Source organism: Denticeps clupeoides, chromosome 1 (genome assembly GCF_900700375.1).
Source record: "Denticeps clupeoides chromosome 1, fDenClu1.1, whole genome shotgun sequence".
Taxonomy (NCBI): Eukaryota; Metazoa; Chordata; class Actinopteri; order Clupeiformes; family Denticipitidae; genus Denticeps; species Denticeps clupeoides.
In genome coordinates this window covers 41700973-41711195 of record NC_041707.1, presented here as the reverse complement: position 1 = coordinate 41711195, position 10223 = coordinate 41700973, and the positions used below count along the sequence as shown (strand labels likewise).

At 46.4% G+C, this 10223-nt stretch overlaps 1 protein-coding gene across 3 annotated transcripts; it reads left to right on the top strand.

Annotated features, from left to right (window-relative positions):
* Positions 1-1118: 1118 nt before the first annotated feature.
* On the top strand, positions 1119-9974 carry txk (TXK tyrosine kinase). 3 transcript variants are annotated; one of them, XM_028980214.1, is made up of 15 exons: positions 1119-1252; positions 2179-2230; positions 2323-2377; positions 2474-2658; positions 5140-5199; positions 5493-5547; positions 5655-5734; positions 5989-6116; positions 7017-7091; positions 7173-7344; positions 7583-7793; positions 7907-7971; positions 8044-8162; positions 8658-8815; positions 9162-9974. In XM_028980214.1, the coding sequence occupies exons 1-15, from the start codon at positions 1240-1242 to the stop codon at positions 9255-9257; spliced, it is 1524 nt and encodes a 507-aa protein (XP_028836047.1). In that variant the 5' UTR covers positions 1119-1239; the 3' UTR covers positions 9258-9974. The 3 variants fall into 3 exon arrangements, with proteins under 3 accessions (XP_028836047.1, XP_028836057.1, XP_028836066.1); XM_028980224.1 differs by having other exon boundaries at positions 1185-1252; positions 2226-2230; XM_028980233.1 differs by lacking the exons at positions 1119-1252; positions 2179-2230; positions 2323-2377; positions 2474-2658 and adding an exon at positions 4471-4528.
* Positions 9975-10223: the final 249 nt, after the last annotated feature.

Sequence of the window (10223 nt, the reverse complement as noted above, 5' to 3'; positions counted from 1 at the left end):
TATAGGACGGTATAGTATGGTACGATATGGTATGGTGTGATATGGTATGGTACAGTATGGTGCGGTATGATATGGTGCAGTACAGTATAGTATGGTACGTTGCGGTATGGTACGGTGCGGTATGGTATGGTATGGTATGGTATGGTGTGATATGGTATGGTACAGTATGGTGCGGTATGATATGGTGCAGTACAGTATAGTATGGTACGTTGCGGTATGGTACGGTGCGGTATGATATGGTATGGTACCTTTTACATTTTATACATGCTGCACTTTACATTTAACAAGAAATCTCAGAGTTCATACAATAAAATTTGGACAGGATACGGCATTTAAAAACAACATTAGCAATCAGCAAAAAATAAAAACAAGTCAAAGGGAAGTGATGGTCATTGTGAAACACTGCGGTATGGTGACACGGTGAAACGTGTCCTCTGTATTTAACCGTCACCCTTGGTGACAGTGGGCACCATGACAGGCGCCCGGGGAGCAGTGTGTGGGGTCAGTGCTTTGCTCAGTGGCACCTCAGTGGGACCTTGGGAGTCGAACCGGCAACCTACTGATTACGTGGAGCCCTGAAATGTGGTGGCATAGCAGGCGTATTTTACTGACCATGACCATGACATGGATTTGACACAAGAACCCGTATGGATCAACCGAACAGATTTGTCTAGTTGTGGAAGGATTTTTGGGGCTTTCAATGCTCATGTAAACTTTCATATCACGAATCGGAGCGACTCTTGCTCCCCATCTGGGTTCTGGGGTTCATTTTAAGATGGATCTGATATGGACCACCTGTCTGGTACCCGTGTACCACCCATATGGGCGTATTACCTGGGAAGGGGCGGAGTCACAGTCATTCAATGCTAGTTAGAGCCACTTTTACAGAAGTTTACTTTACTTTATTTAGCAGACGCTTTTATCCAAAGCGAAGTTAATTTGTCGCTGCCAGAGTTGCAGCGTCCGTGACTCTGGAAACACACACATCTTTATCTGTACCCGACTTCCTGTCCTGTGTGTGACATTTTTATATCTAACTTTAAGTGAGTGTATGTGGTTTGCTGGCGTCACCACGCCCCCGTCATGCACACACACACACACATACACACACACACACACATACAGATATAGCGTGTCTTGCGCTGTTGTGGGTGTGTATCACATGCAGTGTTCTGAGCGAGGCACTTTAACAGCAACACACGTGTGTTCAGTCAGAGGAGTGCGGGACAGCTACACAACATGATACATTCCAGTGAGTTCATTGTGTGAATGTGTGTGTTTTTATGGTTTATATCAGTTATTTGTCTGGGTTTATTGTGTGACAAGTGTACATTTTTTGCAAGATGATGCTGGAATAAGTGTGAGTGTATTTATGTTGACTGTAAAGTGACGAGTGTGTTGAGTGTGTGTAATGATGTGTGTGTGTATGTTGACTGTAAAGTGATGAGCGTGTTGAGTGTGTGAAATGATTCTGGATGTAACGTGTGTGTGTTGACTGTAAAGTGACGAGTGTGTTGAGTGTGTGCAATGATGGATGTAATGTGTGTGTGTGTGTGTGTGTGTATGCGTATGCTGTAAAGTGATGAGTGTGTTGAGTGTGTGTAATGATGTTAGATGTAACGTGTGTGTGTGTTGACTGTAAAGTGTGTTGACTGTAAAGTGATGAGTGTGTTGAGTGTGTGTAATGATGATGGATGTAACGTGTGTGTGGAGACTGTAAAGTGACGAGTGTGTTGAGTGTGTGCAATGATGGGTGTAATTTGTGTGTGTATGTTGTAAAGTGATGAGTGTGTTGAGTGTGTGTAATGATGTTAGATGTAACGTGTGTGTGTGTGTGTGTTGACTGTAAAGTGATGAGTGTGTTGAGTGTGTGTAATGATGATGGATGTAACGTGTGTGTGGAGACTGTAAAGTGACGAGTGTGTTGAGTGTGTGCAATAATGGGTGTAATTTGTGTGTGTATGTTGTAAAGTGATGAGTGTGTTGAGTGTGTGTAATGATGTTAGATGTAACGTGTGTGTGTGAGTGTTGACTGTAAAGTGACAAGTGTATTGAGTGTGTGTAATGATGTTATGATGTGTAATGATGTGTGTGTGTGTGAGTGTTGACTGTAAAGTGATGAGTGTGTTGAGTGTGTGTAATGATGTTATGATGTGTGTGTGTGTGTGTGTGTTCCAGGTCACTCAGTGAGATCTTTATTCTGCTGCTGTTGCTGTTCAGTGCAGACCAGGTAAACCTGCATCATCCACATACCTACAAAGGTCAAGGGGCACTAGATCTCTGAGGTCATGGGGTCAGTCCGTCTGTCCGCCTGTTTTCCAGAGAGACGAGGACTCGGCTCAGTCTGGACAGAAAGAACAGGTCCCAGCAGCACAGAGTAAGACAACATGCTGCTGCGTGTGTGTCTGTGTTGTACTATATAGGCATGTAGCCACGTGTGTGTGTGTGTGTGTGTGTGTGTGTGTGTGTTTAGGTTGACCGTTCTCGCCGCAAGCTGCCCTTCCCTCCCCCAGAAGAGGACAGTGTGAGGACGAAGGTGATGGCGATGTACGACTTCGTGGCGCGGGAGGACTCGGACCTGACCCTGCGTAAGGGGGAGGAGTACACCGTCCTGCACAAGCAGGACCAGCTGTGGTGGCGAGTGCAGGACCAACACGGGTGTGTATGTGTGTGTGTGTGTAGCATGCATAGAATAAAAACAAACCTTCTGTTGTGTGATATTAAATTGATCGCAGTCAGCTTTCAAATTATAGACCGATATCCAACCTTCCGTTCATATCAAAAATCTTAGAAAAATTCGTAGCCCAGCAGCTGAGTGCATACCTAGACTGTAACAACGTCCATGAAGTATATCAATCAGGATTTAGACCTCATCATAGCACTGAGACAGCGCTGGTTAAAGTGGTTAATGACCTGCTGTTGGCCTCTGATCAGGGACGCATCTCGCAGCTTGTCCTGCTTGATCTGAGGGCAGCGTTTGACACTATAGATCACGCTATTCTCCTTGCCAGGTTAGAGAATGTTATCGGGATTAAGGGAACAGCCCTTGAATGGTTCAGATCATATTTGACCAACCGATATCAGTTTGTGGACATCAATGGTGTTTCGTCTTCACATAGTAAAGTACAGTTTGGTGTTCCACAAGGCTCTGTCCTAGGTCCATTACTTTTTTCTCTATACATGTTACCTTTAGGCGACGTCATCCGCAAACACGGTATAAGCTTTCATTGCTACGCTGACGACACACAGCTGTATCTGTCAGCAATGCCAGACCAGAAGCAGCAGCTGAACAAAATAGAGAATTGTCTGAAGGACATTAGACAGTGGATGCTCACCAACTTTCTCCTGTTAAACCCTGACAAGACAGAAGCGCTCGTAATCGGGCCTCAAGCAGCCAGGCATAAACTGGCTGACTACACAATAACCCTGGATAGCCTTTCTATCTCACCGAGTATTGAAGTGAAGGATCTAGGTGTCATTATTGATGCAGGTCTCTCATTCAGTTCGCACGTAGATAATGTCACTAGGATAGCATTCTTTCACCTTAGAAATATTGCGAAAATAAGAAATATCATTTCAATGCATGATGCAGAAAAGTTGGTCCATGCATTTATTACATCAAGGTTAGATTACTGCAACGCATTATTGTCTGGATGCTCTAGTAGGTGCATGAGTAAACTCCAGCTAGTACAGAATGCTGCAGCCAGAGTACTAACCAGAACCAGGAAATTTGACCACATCACCCCAGTCTTACAATCACTGCACTGGTTACCCATCAAATTTAGGATTGACTACAAAATCCTACTTTTAACCTATAAAGCTCTAAATGGTCTCGCCCCACAGTACCTGAGTGAACTTTTGGTTCCTTACGAACCGCCACGCCCCCTTCGATCAATGGGTGCGGGGTCACTACTGATACCAAAGGTGCAGAAGGTCACAGCTGGGAGCAGATCCTTCTCCTATAGAGCTCCGCAGTTGTGGAACAGCTTGCCTGTCAGTGTCCGGGACTCAGACACAGTCTCAGTGTTTAAATCCAATCTCAAAACCTATCTGTTTTCTCTGGCTTTTTGCTAAAGCCCTAGACCCTCATTTCACTTGATTTTGACGCAGTGTCAATTATAAAGTCCAGTTTATCACAGAGTCCCCCTGTTAGACAAAGTTAAATTCACCCTAGTTAGGCTGTCCTAGTTAGGGTACCGGGCCACTGTAGCACCAATATACCACTATAACCACAGATTTCAGTATCGGGCGTACAGTGCAACCGTCTGCCGCTGCTTCTGTTTGTTTTTCTCCGAGACACGGAATCAAGCGTCCAGACTACTGGCAGACCCCAGTGAAGAGACCAGCAAATAAATGCTGGTTCCTGACAACTGCTTTACAAGGACAAACCATGAAACAAACCAGAGGGTCACCACAGCCACCACCACCATTACAACTACAGCTTCAGGGATCTTCAAATGGACCATTATGGACACGTAATCTAGACCATGACACTGACTACATCCTGGACTTCTCCAACCCTACAACCGTAGGACTTATCATTATATCATATCCAACCCTGCACTGACACCATTTGCAGGCTCACTCTACCCTGGAAGGGGGTCCCTCTCTGTATCACTCCTTCCCAAGGTTTCTTCCTTTCTTTTTCTTCTCTCTCCCAGAGTTTTTTTTGTGTGGAGTTTTTCCTTGTGTGCAGAAGGGTCAAGTGTGGGGGTGTCAACTGTAGGGCCTGTCAAAGCCCATTGAGACATACTGTATGTGATTTTGGGCTATATAAGAAATAAATGTTGTTGTTGTTGTTGTTGTTAAATTGTGCAAATGATGCCTGGTTTGACCCCAACATTCATAGATCAAAATTTTGATTTTTTTAAAATCCGTATTGTATTGGATTTGGGTATGTATTTCTACTGTGATGTTCTGTGATGAACTGCCGCAAATTCCTTCTCTGCCGATGGTCTGTGAGACTTTGTAGACAGTCCCTCATTTGGTAGCGCTAGTGCCAAAACGCTAACTTTTCCGAAGAATGTAAATATAAAAACTGCAGATTAATAGTCATAATGTAAACACACAGTCATCTGTTTCTTCTTTCTTCTGGCTGTAACACCCTGTATGTGTGTCTGTGCGTTTCTCCTAATGCAGAAATAAAGGTTTCATCCCCAGTAACTATGTCACAGAAACGGACACCATTGAGGCCAAACCGTAAGTATCAGCCATGGGTTAGTTTACAGCCTCAGACACGCCCATTTCCATCAACAGGAGTGTACAGTTGAAGCGTGTTACCACTTCGCGTCACTGCGGAGACCCCACATGTCCCCATAAAATTCTGGTCCTCACAAGCAAAACGGTTTCTGTACACACAGAAAAACCCCGATGTGTAGGGTCAGGTGTAGGATTAGAGTAGCCTAGTTACTAACAGACATGTTACACACTATTAGACAGGGTCCGCACAAAGGTACTACAATTAATGTGTGTGTGTGTGTGTGTGTGTATAGGTGGTACTGCAAGAACATCTCAAGAACCAAAGCAGAACATCTGTTGAGACAAGAGGTGAAAGCACACAAACACACACACACATACACATAAACAGACAAACAAACAGAGCTTTTATGCTCTGTGGCTCCCAGTCCTCATATGTGTGTGTGTTTGTGTTTCAGGGTAAAGATGGAGGGTTCATCGTAAGAGACTCAAGCCAACCAGGAAATTACACCGTATCGGTTTACAGCAAAGCACTTAGGTACACTCACAACACGTCTAGTTATAGACCTGAGTGTTGATTGTGTCAGTCGATTATTAGAACGATTTTGTGTAATGACTTGAAGGTGCCACTGAGGCCCCCTTGATGAAGGTACCGTCCCCACACACTGCTCCCTGGGCGCCTGTCATGGTGCCCACTGCTCACTGAGGGCGATGAAGGGTTAAATGCAGTTGTGTGCACTGTGTGCTGTGCTGTGGTGTGTCACGTGTGACAATTAATGACCTTCACTGCAGTGTGGAGATGGGAACCATTCGACACTACCAGATCAGACACTCACCAGCTGGACAGTTCTTCCTCGCAGAAAAACACGTCTTCAGCTCCATCCCCGAGCTGATACACTACCATGAACACAACGCAGCAGGTACATGCACACACACCAAACACAGTCTTTATGAGGACATTCAGTCCCCACTACGACACACACGCGTCAGACTGTGGAGAATGTACACTAGACACCTGACCATCAGGGGTTAAACGCGATCCTGGGTTCCACAGATGGACAAACGGTCCATTAACACATAACCCGTCGGGCATTAAAACCAGGACAAACAGACTAAACAACTTCTACCCTGTGGCCAGCCGGGCACTTAATGTCATTAAATCTATTTTTCTACCTCTATTTTGGTGTGCAATAAAGGCCTTGAGAAAGCCCTCTGGAATGGAACCAAGGATCCAGAACAAGTCCAGTTGCCAGTAAAATAACCTTTTTTGAGTTGTACCTCACCTTTACATTTTATATTTTGTATCATATTTGTATTATATTTGTATTATATATTCTTACACTTACAGCATTTACCAGACGCCCTTATCCTGTGTGACTTACAGTCAGTAGTTACAGGGACCGTCCTCCTGGAGACACTAAGTGGGGTTTGAACCTGGGTCTTCTGGTTCATATGCTAGTAGTTTGCTTGTTACGCTAGCTTTTACACACAGTATTTAAGCTACGCCACCTTATTTCGTTGTCTGATTCTGACTCGGAGAAAACATGGGGCGTGTACTCGCGTTGGTGAACTGCTCTGCAGGGTTTAAATGGACGTAACAGGCTGCACCTGACGCCCATTACACTGTGAGGTTCCTAGGGAGGGAACGTGAGAAGGGAACCTCCGTCTGGAAGTAAGACACTACAGGGTTGGGACTGACCAGAAACCCTAATACTCAGGGGAGGGGGCGTGTCGTGGGGGGCGGAGCCGGTCGGACGCGATAGTGGGACAGATTGAAAATGGTTTGCCATGGTTTACTGATGTATTGGCTTGGCGTACAGGACTTATCTCCAGACTGAAGTGCCCAGTTGGACCAGCAGGACGAATCAAGCCAACAACGGCAGGATTCAGTTCGGGTGAGTCTGATATTCCCAGCTTTTTGTGTAGACGTGGTGTCGTATGTTGTCCCTGCGACGGTTGTCTCTGCGTTTGTGTAGATAAGTGGGAGATCAACCCGTCGGAGCTGACCTTCATGAAGGAGCTGGGTAGTGGTCAGTATGGAGTGGTCAGGTTGGGGAAGTGGAGGGCGCAACACAAAGTGGCCATCAAGGCCATCAGAGAGGGAGCCATGTCAGAAGAGGACTTCATAGAGGAGGCCAAGGTCATGATGTGAGTTTTACACACACACACACACACCGAGCCGCGTCAACAACACTTCATGATCAAGGAGGCCCAGGAGGTGGGTTTCGACTTCCTGAGCTGCATTCTCACACCATCTAACAACCACATTTTCCATCTCCACTTCAGTGTCTGTAGAAAAGTAGGCTTGACAGCAGAAGATGACCACTTCCTGTACTTCAACACCACAGAATTTCCACCTAACACCTAGACGTGTGTGTTCGCGTAGGAGGCTGTGTCACCCTAAACTGGTGCAGATGTACGGCGTGTGTCTGAAGCCCCTCGGCATCGTGACCGAATTCATGGACAACGGCTGCCTACTCAGCTTCCTGCGCCAGAACAGCGGCATGCTGGGAAACGACCAGCTGCTCGCCCTGTGTCAGGACGTCTGTGAGGGCATGGAGTATCTGGAGATGCACCGCTTCATCCACCGCGACCTGGTACACACACACACACATGCGGCATCCTCCTTCTTCTGCTAGCCCCACACACTCTCACACTGCAGACCACCCCATTTGGCCGTGATGCTTTAATGGACGACTGTTGTCCACAGGCGGCACGCAACTGTCTGGTGAGCGAGCAGAACGTGGTGAAGGTCAGCGATTTCGGCATGACCAGGTCAGTGGGACATTCTACACCAGCTGTGAGGGACATGCGGCTCTGTGATTGGCCTTGTGTCTTGGTGTGTAGATATGTGCTGGACGACCAGTACATTTCTTCCACCGGTTCCATGTTCCCGGTCAAATGGTCTCCTCCAGAGGTCGTGCTCTTCAGCAAGTACAGCAGCAAGTCGGACGTCTGGTCTTACGGTGAGACTTTCATCTGCCTGTCCTCTACCAAGTATTAAAGATCAACAGAGACATTAATCAATCATTTGGATCAGAATCAGAGCAGGAACGTTTCTGGTGTTGGGCTTCCAGGACCAGCTCTGTCTGTATCCCATAATAACCTCCATCTTATGATGTGTCCCCATACGGTGACCTCTGCATTGACTGGTCTTATGATTTCTCGTATTCGTCACATGGTGACCTGCATACGTTGGCCTCTACGCCGTGACATGATGCATTTGTCCCCACGTCCTCGTGGCGGTTTTCGTTCGTAGTCGTGTGGGTGCTGTCAGCGCAGGACTTCCTGTTTCCTCGGCAGCTAAGATGGTTCCACTGGCCAAACAAAAAGCTCCTGAATCCACACGTTCTTCCCCAATGTCCCTCGTTCCGGAGTTGATGTTCTCCACTGAATCTCCACAGCGTAACCTGCTTCTGTCACTCTGTGTGTGTGTGTGTGTGTGTGTGTGTGTGTGTTAGGTGTGTTAATGTGGGAGATCTTCACAGAGGGACGGGTTCCGTTTGAGAACCGCACCAATTGGGAGGTGGTAGAGGAGGTCACTCAGGGTCACCGACTTTACCGGCCGCACAAGGCCTCATCTGCAGCTTACAAGCTCATGTTCAGATGCTGGCATGCGGTGAGAATGCACTCGCGTACATGCACGCACACACATTCACACACTCACTCACACGCACACTCACTTTCACACTCACTTTCACTCTCACACACACTGACTCTCACACACACTCACTTTCACTCTCACACACACACACTCACACACACACACACACTCACTGACTCTCACACACTCACTTTCACTCTCACACACTCACTTTCACTCACACACACACTCACTCACTCACACACTCTCACTCACACACACACTCTCACACACACACACTCACTGACTCTCACACACTCACTTTCACTCTCACACACACTTACACAGACTCACACTGACTCTCTGGCCCTTTCTGTCTCAGACCCCGAAGGAACGACCGTCGTTCTCTGAGCTGCTGCTCGGCATTCGGGAGCTGGCTGAGTTTGACCAGATCGTCGTACAGGACAACAGTCATTAATACAAAATCCATGTAAATAAATTATATGATAAGAAAACTGAGAGATTTTTTAATTTGAGTGATAAGGGTGGTAGTAGCCTAGTGGGTAACACACTCGCCTGTGAACCAGAAGACCCAGGTTCAAACCCCACTTACTACCATCGTGTCCCTGAGCAAGACACTTAACCCTGAGTGTCTCCAGGGGGGGACTGTCCCTCTAACTACTGACTGTTAGTCGCTCTGGATAAGGGCGTCTGGTAAATGCTATAAATGTACATGTAAATAACCAGCAATGCATTTCAGACCTAATTTTTCCAGATATTATCACATATGAATTTCTGTTATGTGCGGATCCGGAAACGCGGCGTCTGCCGTAAAGCGTTTCAGGTTCATGAGAACCGATCAGGCAGCGACAGGTGGTACCGATTGGGGCCTGACACGGTCCACACTACAGGTTTCTTCACCCAGCTGCAGGGAATGAACATTCGAACATCGTGGCGCCCCCTGGTGGACGCCATCTGCCAGTGCCCCTCAGCCTTCTGTAGCCCTGTGTCCTGATATGCTTCTTGAGTACTTTCCACACACAGCAGAAGCAGATGATTTGAAGTTGTTCCTCATTTATATATAGTTCTGCTCCACCCCAGATGTTTTAATGTTAGAATTTTATATTTAATTCAGTCATTTGTGTGTGTTGCAAGTTATTGAAATGATAAATGGAAATAAATGCATTTTCAACAAGCTTGTCATGGATTCATGGATCCTCTCCAGCAGTGGACTAATCCTCTATTTTAAGATCCATCTTGGTGTGGAATCTAGGTACCAGTTGACCTCAGATCTTTAGTGTGGTTTTTAGAAAACTGAATGTAGGAATAATCTTCCACTATGAAAAATCTCCACACAACATCACAAATATCAAATGCGAGCAAAAGATGAGAACCTCAGCATGACTATTTTGAAGTTTGAGAGGGTTGAGACCCTCTGAAGGTA

What these genes read in the sequence shown, in the direction of transcription:
- txk (XM_028980214.1), top strand. An exon ending in GTTTACAGCAAAGCACTTAG is followed by an intron (nt 5,735 to 5,988) that starts GTACACTCACAA and finishes CCTTCACTGCAG; the next exon opens with TGTGGAGATGGGAACCATTC. An exon ending in CCATGAACACAACGCAGCAG is followed by an intron (nt 6,117 to 7,016) that starts GTACATGCACAC and finishes CTTGGCGTACAG; the next exon opens with GACTTATCTCCAGACTGAAG.